This window comes from Molossus molossus, unplaced genomic scaffold (genome assembly GCF_014108415.1).
Source record: "Molossus molossus isolate mMolMol1 unplaced genomic scaffold, mMolMol1.p scaffold_m16_p_1, whole genome shotgun sequence".
Taxonomy (NCBI): domain Eukaryota; kingdom Metazoa; phylum Chordata; class Mammalia; order Chiroptera; family Molossidae; genus Molossus; species Molossus molossus.
Window position 1 is genome coordinate 206968289 of NW_023425344.1, and position 13528 is coordinate 206981816.

General features: G+C 36.6%; 1 protein-coding gene across 11 annotated transcripts in view; it reads right to left on the bottom strand.

Annotated features, from left to right (window-relative positions):
* Nucleotides 1–4614: 4614 nt before the first annotated feature.
* Nucleotides 4615–13528, bottom strand: part of NIN (ninein) — a 111566-nt gene continuing 102652 nt past the window's right edge. For 7 of the 11 annotated variants that reach the window (XM_036268450.1, XM_036268486.1, XM_036268456.1 and 4 more), the window contains 2 exons: nt 10684–10797; nt 4615–8420 (listed from right to left, as the gene is read on the bottom strand). In XM_036268450.1, the coding sequence (XP_036124343.1) occupies nt 8211–8420; nt 10684–10797 (324 nt within the window). In that variant the 3' untranslated portion in view covers nt 4615–8210. Of the gene's footprint in view, nt 8421–10171; nt 10393–10567; nt 10798–12353; nt 12899–13528 lie in introns of those variants that run through there. The other 4 variants (XM_036268523.1, XM_036268501.1, XR_004960331.1 and 1 more) reach the window with 3 other exon arrangements.

Consider the following 13528-nt stretch of genomic DNA (forward strand, 5'->3'; position numbering starts at 1 on the left):
CATATATTCTTTCTGATTGGTGTTTCAGGCTTCTTAGGGTATATTCCTAGTATTGGGATGGCTGGGTCAAATGGCAATTCAATTTTTATTTTTTTGAGGTAACACCATAGTGTTTTCCATAGTGGCTGCACCAGTCTACATTCCCACCAGCAGCGTACTAGAGTCCCCTTTTCTCCACACCCTCGCCAGCACTTGTTGTTAGATGATTTGTTGATGGCAGCCATTCTGACAGGTGTGAGGTGATACCTCACTGTTTTAATTTGCATCTCTCTGATGATTTGTGAAGTTGAGCATTTCTTCATATGTCTCTTGGCCATTTGTATGTCCTGTTTGGAGAGGTGTCTATTTAGGTCCTCTGCCCATTTTAATTGGGTTCTTTGTCTTTCTTTTGTTGAGTTGTATGAGCACTCTATATATTTTGGAAATTGCCCCTTATCTGATATATCATTGGCAATTATGCTCTCCCACATGGTTGCCTTTCCATTTTGATGATTGTATCTTTTGCTGTGCAGAAGCTTTTTAGTTTGATGTAGTCCCATGTGTTCATTTTCTCTTTTGTTTCTGTTGCCTTAGGTGATGATGTATCAGTGAAAATTCTGCTGCGTATGATGTCTGAAATTTTGTTGCCTACATTTTCTTCTAGGAGTTGTATGGATTCATGAGTCCCATTTAAGTCTTTTATCCATTTTGAATTTATTCTTCTGTATGGTGTAAGTCGATGGTCTAGTTTCATTTTTTTGCATGTAGCTGTCCAATTTTCCCACCATCATTTATTAAAGAGGCTGTCTTTACTCCACTGTATGCTCTTGCCACCTTTGTCAAATATTAATTGAGCATATTGCCTTGGGTCCATTTCTGGGTTCTCTGTTTTGTTCCACTGGTCTATATGCCTGTTCTTGTGCCAGTACCAGGCTGTTTTGAGTACAGTGGCTTTGTAGTATAACCTGAAATCCAGTAATGTGATCCCTCCTACTTTGTTCTTCTTTTTTAAGATTGCTGTGGCTATTCGAGGTCTTTTTTGGTTCCATACGAACTTTTGAAGTATTTGTTCTAGTTCTGTGAAGTATGTCATTGGTATTTTGATGGGGATTGCATTGAATCTATAGATTGCTTTGGGTAGTATGGACATTTTAATGATATTAATTCTTCCAATCCATGAACAATGTATGTGCTTCCACATTTTTATATCTTCCTCTATTTCTTTTTTCAATGACCTGTATTTTCCTGCAAATAGGTCCTTTTATTTCTTTGGTTAAGTTTATTCCTAGATATCTTACTTTTTTGCCATGATGGTAAATGGGATTGCTTTTTAAATTTCTCTTTCTGTGAGTTCATCATTGGTGTACAAGAATGCCAGCGATTTCTTTTTTTTTTTGTACAGATAGAGTGGGAGGGAGAGAGAGAGAAACATTGACGTGAAGAGACACATCGAGTGGCTGCAACCCGCACGACCAACCAGGGCCGGGGACAAACTGCAACCGAAATATGTGCCCTTAGCGGGAACCGAACCCGGGTCTCTCCAGACCGCAGGCCGACGCTCTAACCGCTGAGCCAAACTGGCCAGGGCTGCCAGCGATTTCTTGATGTTAATTTTGTATCCTGCTACTTTGCCAAATTCATTTATTAAGTCTAGTAAATTTTTGATGGAGTCTTTGGGGTTTTCTACGTATCTCATCATGTCATCTGCAAATGACAGTTTCACTTCCTTCTTTCCAATTTGGATCCCTTTTATTTTTTCTTCCTGTCTGATTGCTGTGGCTAAGACTTCCAGTACTATGTTAAATAAAAGTGGCGAAAGTGGGTTCTTTATTGATTTTAGAGAGAGAGGAAGTGAGAGGGAGAGAGAGAAACATCGATGAGAGAGAACCTTGATTTGCTGCCTCCCCCCACTCGGGATTTGGCCTGCAACCTGGGCACACACCCTGACCAGGAATCAAACCAGTGACCTCTTGGTACACGGGTCGTAGCTCAACCACTGAGCTACACCGGTTGGGCAAGAGATTTATACTTTCTTACATTTTATTTTACTAATTAATTCCCTTTATTCTCAACTTTAAAAAGTCACTTTAGCCCTGGCCGGTTTGGCTCCATAGTTGGAGCATTAGCCCGTGGTCCAGAGAGACTGGGGTTTGGTTCCTATTGGGGGTGTGTGCCTCGGTTGCAGTTTCTCCCCAGCTGGTTGGGGTTGTGTGGGTGGCAACTAGTTGATGTGTCTCTCTGACATCGATATTTCTCTCTCTTCCTCCCTCTCTCCCTCTTAAAATAAAAGTCACTTTAATATTTCTTGTAAGGCCAGCTTAGTGGTGACGAATTCCTTTAGCTTTTAAAACTTTTATTGTTGACAGTATTACAGATGTCCCCTATTTTCCACCTTTTTGCCTCTTCTACCCAAACCTGCCCTCCCCCAGAGGCCTTCCCACACTATTGTCTGTATCCATAGGTTATGCATATATGTTCTTTAGTTAGCTTCTGCCTATCTGGAAAACTATCCTTCAATTCTGAATTATAACATTGCTGGGTAGAGTTTTCTTGGGTAGAAATTTTTTTCTTTTTAGCACTTTGATATATTGTGCCACTCCTGTCTGATTTGCAAAGTTTCTTTTGAAAAATCTGCTCATTGTCTACAAGGGTTCTCTTGTACCAACAAGTTGTTTTTCTCTTGCTGCTTCTAGATTATTATTTCTTAATTATTGCCTTGAGAGACAGACAGACATTGATTTATTGTTCTATTTTATTTATGCATTCACTGGTTGATTCTTATATGTGCCCTGATTTGGGGATCGAACCCACAACTTTGGCGTATCTGGATGACACTCTGAGTTACTGGGGCCTAGATTCTTTTTTTATCTTTTGACATTTTAATTATAATAATGTCTTGGTGTGGCTCTTTTGGGTTCAATTTATTTGGAACTCTTTGCGCTTTCTGGGTCTGGATATCTGTTTCCTTCCCCAGTTTTGAGAAGTTCTCAGCCATTATTTCTTCAAATAAGTTTTCTACTCCTTTCTCTCTCTCTTCTGAGACCCCAGTAATGCAATGTTATTCCATTTGATGTTGTTCCATAGGTCTCTTAAGCTATCTTTCACTTTCTTACGTTCTTTTTTCTTTTTGCATAATTTACATCAAAATTCTGGTCTTCTTGGACAATATTCAACTAGTAGTATAAAAAAACGGATATCAGGTATAAGAGAGCAAATGACTTTTTCAATGCAAAATGAATAAAAGAATCTACAAAACAAAGCACAGAATTACATTTAACACTAGATTAAGAAACTTTGTTTTCTGTTAAAATGCCCGAGGGCACTAACCTTCCTTATTTTAGTGCCTATAACACTGAGTCTATCAACAAGTCTTGATAATGTTATGTATTTTTTTTTCCCACTGATTTTTTTAGATAGAGTGGGAGGGAGGGAGGGAGGGACAGAGACAGAGAGACATATCGATTGGTTGCCTCCCACAAGACCCCAACTGGGGCCAGGGATCTACTATAAACAGAAAACTAGGAATGTTTTATATTCTTTAGAGTGCAGTGCACATAGTAATTATTCAAGTCCACACTGATTAAATGTTGTTTGCCTATTATTACAAGTGTTAAAACATATTCATACAGACCTGGGCCTTGAGTCCTGTGTTCCCTACCTAGCAGGCTGTGTGGCCTTGAGTTACAACTTTATTAAGTTGCAGTTTCTCATCTATAAAATGGGGATAATACTAAGTGAAAGAAGCCAAGCAGAAAAAGACAAATACCACATGATCTCACTTATATACGGAATATAATGAACATAACAGTCTGAGGAATACAGTAGACCCAGACACATGGAAGTAGGGCACAGACTGACATCCCTCAGAAGAGGGGATGGGGGGTGGGGAGGTGGGAAGAGATAAACCACAGAACTTATATGCATGTATGCATGACCAATGGACATGGACAACTAAGCCGGGGACAGGGTGGAGGGGGGGTGGGGTGGGGGGGTGCCAATGGGGTAAAAAGGTAAAATATCTGTAACAAAAAAATAAATAAATATAAAATGGGGATAATAGTTCTTGCCTCATAAAGGCAGTGTGAGGTTGATATAAAAACTTTGAACAAGGCTCATGAAATGGGTCTAGTTTGGCCAGCATTTCTATTTTGTATTTTCGTATTCAGCATATTAACTTAATGTGCTTTCAGGCTATTTTTGTGCCTATAAATGCCCTTATCCCATCATTCATGAACAGCTCAACAGAAAAGTCTGAGCCGCCCATGAATATGGCAAAGTGAAATAAAGCCACCTCTGAAGCACCCAAAATTTCACACACGGCCTCACCTATGGTTAAGTCAGGATATTAGAAGTAAATTATGAACCACAACAGGAACAGAGACCCCAAGCTGACCAGTATCAATTCTGTGACAGGAATGGGAGTACTAGTGCTCTCAATCACATACAAATCATTTGGGGAGCTTTATAAAATGCATAATCTGATTCAGTAGGTCTGGAGTAGAGGCTCAGATTCTATATTTGCAGAATTTTCAGTGCAATATTTTGATGTTTTCACTCTAAATACCAAAGATAAATACACTGAAACTGTTTGTAAAAGTTCAAGGTGTATAAAAAAAACAAGAGCCATGTTTGCAAAATTATTTATTTACACTTTAAGCTCACATTAAACATTTACCTAGAATGGCTAAGATGAAATATATAAGGTTGATATACACATTAATCTTTATCTGAGAAGAATCCTGCAGATGGCTTTAGATGAACTCAGGTTTTCCTTCACAAAGCCAGTGTTTCCTTAAATCATGATGTGATGTCTTCCCATAAGAATAAATTTAACACATCTTTCAGAAAAACTGAGAAACAAAAAGCTAACTTGGATTTATTATTAAACAGCTATACATATGCCATAGAATCAAAACTGTTGTATGGTTCTGAGATGTTAAAATAGACCCAAACATGATATAATGAATACATTTTAAATATGGAATGCTTTGGTTGTTAGGCTTTGACTTGGTTTTTGGCTCACTTGTATAATTACATCATTCCAATGAGTCATTTAAGGTAATCTGTTCAAAACTAAACTTGCTTAATACTATTTATCACAAAGCACTGAGCCTTTCCTTGATTGGGAATACCTTAAAGGTGCTGACAGTAGCAACACATTTCTCTTTTCCTTCACTCAGAAAAATATAAGTCACAAAAATAAAAAATTCATTCCAACATGTTAAAATCTGTCATAAAATCTTATTTGTTCATTTTTTTTTTTAAGTTCCTCATAATAATACCTGCCCTGGGTATTTGTACATTATTGAAATACTAGACCTATATCAGCTCCTCTGATACCTTGATGCCTGGGACTTGGTCATCTATTTACGTAAAATATACTTAAGATTAAATATATAAGCAGTGAATTTGAAGCTGCTGGAGAGGATTTGCATTTTAAATAGTTTTTAAAATCTGAGGTTATTAAGAATTTTAGAAAAATAAATAAAATACTGTGGTGGTTCTACCCCTCCCTCCCCTTCTACTTTTCTCCCTTCACAAATTTGAGCTTAAGAGCTCAGGATTCTAAAAAGCAGAAGAAAGTGAAATAGAATGCGGGTTTTACTATCCACATTTTCCTCTTAGTGCAATGTATTATCATCCAAAGGCAAACTTGATTCTCTTTCCTTGAAATGAAGATTCCATCTTCTATGACTTAATTTAAATAACTGTTCTTAGGAAGTCAAAAGAAAGCTTAACCAGTGCTTTTAACAAACAAGCAGCTATAAATGTCTATAAAATAATATATAACTTATGATTTTTAAAGAGTGCTATTATAAAGTCTGAAAGCAAAATCTAAACAATTTTAACAGTTTAATCTCTTTAAAAGGTCTTCTAAAAAGCTATAAGCTATATTATAAATTGTTAGTTCAATTCCCACTCTAAACTACTTTACAAAAATAAACTGCTGAAAAATGTATCAATTAAGGTAACTGTACTTCTTGTGTTGATCTTTTTTCCAGTCTCAAAAGTGCAGTAAAGCAAGAAATCAAGCACCTAGATGTTGGTTAAATAAACTTGCATTTGAGCAGATTTTGATTTTTTATAAAGGGATTATAAATATAGTCTAAAACTTGCCAGAAGGCCACATTCACATTCACTGTACAGCATTTTATATACACATAAACAAATTAACCAACACTTTTCATAATATAAAAATTAAAATACAACATGTGATCACATGCTATGCCAGCTATTTGAGAAATACGCTTGGTGTTCATTTTGGATGGCAATAACCTTGAGTAACTTTATGCATATCACATAAACATACCACAGATACTTAGTTTATTTATGACCTTAGAGTAGGCCTAACCCCAGTTTTAAGTGTAAAAGAGTTTCTGTTAAGTCCCATGCAGTAACAGTAGTAGCATTTACCAGTAATGTTTGCACTGGAAAAGAAAGATGAAGGAAGACAGTAGATATCAAATGCTTTGAGGTGTAATTATAGGGAAGGATTAAAATTCTTTTTCCAGGGGGAAATCAGGATTTTCTGATAAGAACTGTCCAACAATGAAAAGGTTTGTTTCATGAAGGTGAACTCCCTGTCCCACAACCAACTGTGCCTTGTCAGGACTCTTGTAGTGTGGGCTCCTGAGCTGGCGGGCTGGACTAACAGTAGATGGTTAGCCCCAGAGGAGCTCTAAAGTTCCTTGATGCAAATCGTTGTGTTGAGACTGAGCTTCTGACATAGATGTCTTAGGCAGTTTGCTGCTTCTTTTGTTCCTGCCCATAAAGCAGTGTTTGATCTTGCTGTGACACTGCTTATAAATCAATGGGTTTGGCCCTCCCAGGATACATCAAAGTGAATTTTTCTTATCTAATTCCTTTCCCACAAAAACCAGTAAGTGACTGTGATGAGCTTTGTTAGTGTCCTGCACCTAGTAAATCCTCCACCAACTGCTGGCTGATGTAGGCTACAACATGGATTGGATAACTTTTTATCCTCCAGGTAAAAATCTAAAATGTTTACTGTTCTATGAAGTTCTGGTCCTGAGACTGAATGGGAACTCCTACTTGGCACTCAGATGGTATGCCAACACTTATCATGGTAAGAAATTCTTATCAGATTTGAGGTTTAGAGGAATAGAAAGTGTGGAAATATTGAACTATTTAAACAAACGAGCAAATAATAACTATTCCATAAGTTAAAAAAGGTTTTTAACTGTAAAACCAACACCCTTTTTTTTTCCAGAAGATTACATTCACTAAAAGTGTAGAAATAAAAATCCCATTATGGCTCTAAATAAAAGACAAATAAATAAGGTCACATGGTTTATACATTTTAAATTCTTAAAGAGGCCCTATGTTATTTTAGGATGACAGTTTAAAGTATTGTTCCCTGAGTTCTTGAGGCAACCCCAAATGTAACTTCATGAATTCCAAGACTTTAGAAGAGAGAAAACCCACATGGTGTGCCTCTCTCTCTTCTGAGTATCTGTTCTCTAAAGTGGTTTGTCCAGTGCTTTCCTATAGTTCAAATGCTTTGAGAATGTGGCTTTATCCATTGTTTAGAAGACAAACTCCCAAATGAAACTTATAAGAAGAAAAAATAAGGCTATTTAAAGAAAGTAGTTTTAACATTAGTTAACAGTACAGTTGAGTAAACCAGTATATCTATAATACATCAAGAGTGATAATACTGTCATAGGTGTTGGAAGGTCAAGTTCTATAGACTCTGGCTTTTTTGACCTCAGTGGATATTGAGCCCAGTTTCTGTTACCAAGCAGAAAGTCTACCAGTTAATTCAAAGAATGAAACTATTAGAAACATAATGACTTTCCTATATTTAAATGTTAAGAAGGCATACATTTGGTTTAAAAATAAAGATCAAAACAACAAAATTCTATCTCAAACTTAATATTTGGAATTTAATAATTATTTAAAAAACTCATTCAAAACTAGGGTTTTATCTACCTTCTTGGTGGCTACTAGAGTATTTTTTAAAATTTCAAAACTTAGGAATACTTCAGTGAAATGTGTGAATATTTGTTTGCAACTCCTATTAGAGTCTATTTAAAAACACTCATTTCATTGAATGGAGACTCCAACTCTTGCCAGCAGTTTTAGGCCAGGCTTAACTTGAAGCCCTTAAAGGTTTTTTAAATTAAAACCAAAAAAAGGTTGAGAGAACCTACTGAAATTTCCATCCATTTCAGTAAAGTGCACAAACATGAGAGTATCCTTTGGCTTTGCTATGACCTCAAGGGAGGTGTATAAGTCAATGGTGCTGGTGTCAGATTCCTGACTATGTTACTGAGGCTGGCAATCTTCTCTTCTAGAAGGTAATTTTTCTTCTCAGCTGTTTTTTGTCGCTGTTCAGTCACTTCCAGAGCTTTCAACAACTGGGCATTTTCAACATACAAATCCTTCACCATTGCATCTGCTTTAGTATTCTTGCAGAGCTAGAAACAGAACCAGAAATATCTTGACTCCATTTCTGTAATTCTTTTAAGTTAAACTCTGACATAGACAGTTGTTTATAAAGGCAAATGGCTTCTATCAATTTTATTCTTTTATTTTATAATACAGCTTCCACATCAGACTAGCATCAGAGGTACAAGTGGAGCAAATCCACTTATTCCAAGTTGTTTCTTTGCATAATGTTTGTAGAAGTCACTGATAAAAAGAACAAATTGATATTTGAGGGTTCAAAAATGAAACTTTCCCACCTAAATAAGTTAGGTATTATTCCTTTATTTATTCTCTAAAAATATTAAGTACTTTTATAACAAATTTATGAGTTTTTGTAGGGTGTGAACTGTGTTTAACTCTGTTCTTAACAGCAGATGCTTGAGTTTCCCATTCATAACTACAAACTACTGATTATTTCAAAGCATGGCTCCTGTATTATAACAAAGAGATAAGATTTGGGCAGTTACTTTCCCTTAACTCTTCCTCTTTTGCATAGCATCTTGTCTAGAAGATATATTCTAATATTTATGGTTAGAATATATAGTGTAGGTTAGGGTGGAAAACTTGTCAGCAGCCTTAGGATAATTTTATTACAGCTTCTGTTAATATTTTCTAGTCCTTCGTCCCTCATGATACCTTTAACTCCTCATTTACATCAAATTTCAAGCAGGAACCATTCTAATAAAACTTTTTTCCGTCCCTCTCTTCCATTAAAAGACACTTTGATGGTTCTTTATCACCTAAAGAATGAAATTTAGCCCGGCCGGTGTGGTTCAGTGGTTGAGTGTCCACCCACGCACCAAGAGGTCGCTGGTTCAATTTCCGGTCAGGGCACATGCCCAGGTTGTGGGCCCGATCCCCAATGGGGAGCATGCAGGAGGTGGCCAATCGATGTTCTCTCTCATCATTGTTTCTCTCTCTCTCTCCCCCTCTCCCTTCCTCTCTAAGATCAATAAAGAAAAATAAATTCATTTAAAAAAATGAAATTTAAACTCCACAGCTCAGCATGTAAGGCCCTCTACTGCCAACCCCTCCCTATCTCTCCGTTTCTTCTCCTTATTCTCCTTGGACAGTGTTATGACAAACTATTAATCCAAAGTGTTTGCAGATGTCCACACCTCATATGTTGTCATAACTCCATGATGTTTCCATAGACTAAAATGCCCTTCCCACATTTCTTCACCTATTAAAATCTTATTCAACCCACAATACTAGGTTTAAGAAGTCTATAGGAAACTTTTTTCAAACTTCCTGAGTTGCATCAAGTATTCCTTTTCTGTGTTATCCTCTCCTGAACATAGAGTAGACCCCATTTTCTTTATTTTTGAAACTACTACTGGTCAAATACTCAGTACCTTGTAGTTGAACTATATTACATGTAGGCAGAGATTTTATTTTGTTCACTGCTGTATTTCTAGTGCCTAGAACAGCACCTGACACATATTAACAATATATTGAATAAATGAATGAGTAAAAGGTTGAATTGATAGATGCTTATTATACAGGACTTTTTCTTCCCATTCTGTGTATTAAAATATAGGACAAAGGAGAGCTCCTGTTTACCTCTGCATTAAGACCCTCTCTTGGGATTATTCTTAAATATTATGTATCTAGAAAACAGTGTTGGGCAGCTCCTCCTGTCTAACCCCTGACCAGTTCATCTCAAACTTTCCTAGAAACTAGTCATTTTTGCATGTCTCTTCAGTGGATGTACATATAATTCTAAACACAGAGGCCATACCTGCCACCAGAAGGTGAAAAGGTTCAGGCTGCTTAGTGGTCTTGGAGTTCAGGGTCTGGATTCTAGTTCAAAGCATAGCCTTTTGAGTCTGGTTATAGCCATAAGATACTTTTTGAGGTTGTCATAGCTGTTGTAAGCAGGAAAACTAAAGTTCTATATATTATCCTCCAATTTTTTACCAATATAAATTTTTTGTTTATTTAAGTAGGAATATTTCCTGTCTTGGGCAAAAAAAAAAAAAAAAAAAAAAATTGAGTCACTGTTACAAATACACATTTTTTAAATTGTGAACAAACACATACCTTAAAAGAGCTTTGGAAAAATAATGTAGAATACAGAATTCATATTTTTGAAGTAGTATGGGGGAATGTAAATTCTAAATTCTTCTATACATTCATAGAATTTGCCTTTATTAGACAACAATAGTTAAGTTAATGGCAATAAAGGAATGTAAAACTGGTGTTAAAAGTGGAATGTAAGGTGGGTGGGTAGAGATGACCTGGGAGGCTCACTTGTTCTTTGAGCTGATCCACTTTCTCCTGAAGGAGCCTTTTTACTAGTTTCAATTTCTGTTCAACTTCCATCATTCGTTCCTCCATGACAGTTACCAGTTGTTCCTGGTTTCCCTGAAGGGAAGAAAAAAACAGTATTTGAAAATCATGCCACATTGAAATGAAAATACTAGTAGTTTACTTTCCCCATAAGATGCCTAGAGAACGGAGAGCCAATGTTTGCCTCTGTATCAGGAAGGGTAGATTTCTTATGAGATGGGAGTTCTGAACCCTGCATGGGTTACACATGTTAGAAAAGTAATTCTATCTGAGAAAGAATCAAAGATAAAAAAAAAAAAAGAATCTTACCTGTGTTACCATCTTCCCCTGAGATAAAGCAAAAATCTTAAAACCCATAATTTAATAACTGTATGCACTTTTAGTAAAATAGTTATCCAAAGTAAATTAAAAGATGGTTATCAACTTTCCATCTGTGATTTGGGTCTTTGCGATACTGTGGGCCTTTTAACAACAAAACAAAAACTGAGTTTATTCAGGGTTGTCTAACGTTTCCAATCAGCTTGCAATATGCATCTCTGGTTTTCCTTTGAAACGGCTGATTACTGTGAGGGTGCTAGTGTTTCTTCATGATAATCAGCCTCTTTCCAGTTATTCTACTCATCTGTTTCCAATTTGACTTGTTAATGTGAAGCAAACATCTGGATTGGAGGATGGGTTTATCATCTAAACAGATTTAAAAATTAAGAACCTTCTCCCCACAAACAACTCCTAGATAAAATACGGCAGCAAAAGAGCCCTGGCTTCTCTTCTTTTCCTCAAGTAACAGTGACAGATTGAGGAATATGGGGGTTTTAGGGAGAAGAGGGATCTGGAGAGAGACTTAGAGTACAACTGACTACCTCTCCCCACAGTCCACCGAAATGTTCACATAAGGAATTTCAGACTTTAAAAGGTTCTTCAAATGTTAAGCAAAACTCAGGTGTTAGTGGCTGATGGCATAAAAAATATTCTCAAAAAAGCATCCTTTAAAAAGCACACAGAATGACCAAACATGAGTTTAAGCCAACATTTGCTTGGTTATTAAATAAGAGCATTTCTTCAAACATAAAAGAAACAACTAAACCATGTGATTAATTTGAGGACAAAAATCAGAGTAGGCAAAAGTATAATGCAGAAAGTAAATTTCGAGAAATCAGGCTTTGAGAGAATCTAGCTTAAAAAATTTTGATAGTTTAAAAGATATAGCTTATTTTTAAATTTTGTTGTTGTTAACCCTCACCCATTTTTCCATTGATTTCTAGATAGAGTGGAAGAAAGGGGGGAAGGGTAGGAAGAGAAAGGGAGAGAGAAGAAAGAAACATTGATGTGGGAGAGACACATTGACTGGTTGCCTCCCGCAGGACCCTGACTGGGATTGAACCTGCAACCCAGGTAAGTGCCCTTGACCTGGAATTGATCCCAAGACCCTTTGGTCTTCAGGCTGAAGCTCTTAGCGGCTGAGCCAAACCAGCCAGGGCAGATACAATGGCTTTTTAAAATTCAAACATAAAATGGAAAATGCCCAATTTCCACTTGCCTTAAAAAAAAAGCAAAACTAAAAAACAGAACAATAGCAACTAATTAATTCAAAGAACATAGAGCATGGGGAAAGAGGAAAAACAAAGACAGTCATATTTAAAATTTATTTTATTGTTTCATCAAAATTTTCCTTTTCCCTGTCAAAAAAGTATTGTACATCGTATACAAAACAGTATAAATAAACCCTGATTTTCTTCAAATTCCATATATAAAAGTAGTACCTTTTATTAAAAATAGTTACAACATATGGAATGAGAAAATATATAGAATACATCCTTTCAAGAATCTCAAACCCACTCTTTAAATGGTATAAATAAAATGATTTGTAACAAGCTGAAATTTGTGAATTTGATTCACAAAATCTTGTCATTTCTACATAAATAAATAAGAGACAGAATACTGCAAAGGCATAGTAATATTAATAATAATTATTAATAATAATTTAAAAGAGCACTTGATTCCAAAACATTTCTCAGCTTATGTCTCTGTGTCTGTGTAGTATGTGTGGTTTGTGTGGGTGTGTGCATTTGCGTATCTGCCATGGTAAGAAATGCCATCAGTAGCAGCCCAGTTTTCACAGGTGCCCAATCCTTCTGTAGGAATCTGCATGCACTGCCCGCTGCTCCGGTAGCAAGGCCTAGAGAAAGAAGGCAAGTGGTACACTTCACCCTGATGTCCAGATTACGTTTTTTTGGGGGGAGACTACGTTCACACATTTATAATGCAAACAATTTTTAAAGTACACACATTAACACCACATATGCAAGCAAAGCAACACAAAGGCAGAAGAATCATCACTCCACACACAGAGACAACGTGCAGGTTCTAATAATATTCTCAAAATTAGTGTCAGCTCAGTTACCAGAAACAGGAGAACCCATAGTGGCATTCTAGTGAGAGGAATAAGCAGTCCACCCTGCCTTCTGACTGGAGAAATTATTTTTAGTATAAAAATCTTAACCTTTTTTGTCTACCTCGTCCTGAAGTAACTGGAATAATGGGATATTTACTTAAACATTGTTGGGTGGGTTGGGAAAAGCATGCTTTGGAAATAGTGTGAATGAAAAAACAATGAGTAGAGTCTTAGCCTAATCATTGGTTTAAAATGTCCAGTAAAAACTGAGGTCAAGCCTTGGCTGGTCTTGCCTAGTGGTTAGAGAGTCGGCCCACAGACCCGGGGGCTTGGGTTCACTTCCTGGTCAAGGGCACATACCTGGGTTGCAGATTCGATCGCTGGTCAGGGTCGTGCAGGAGGCAACCAATTGAT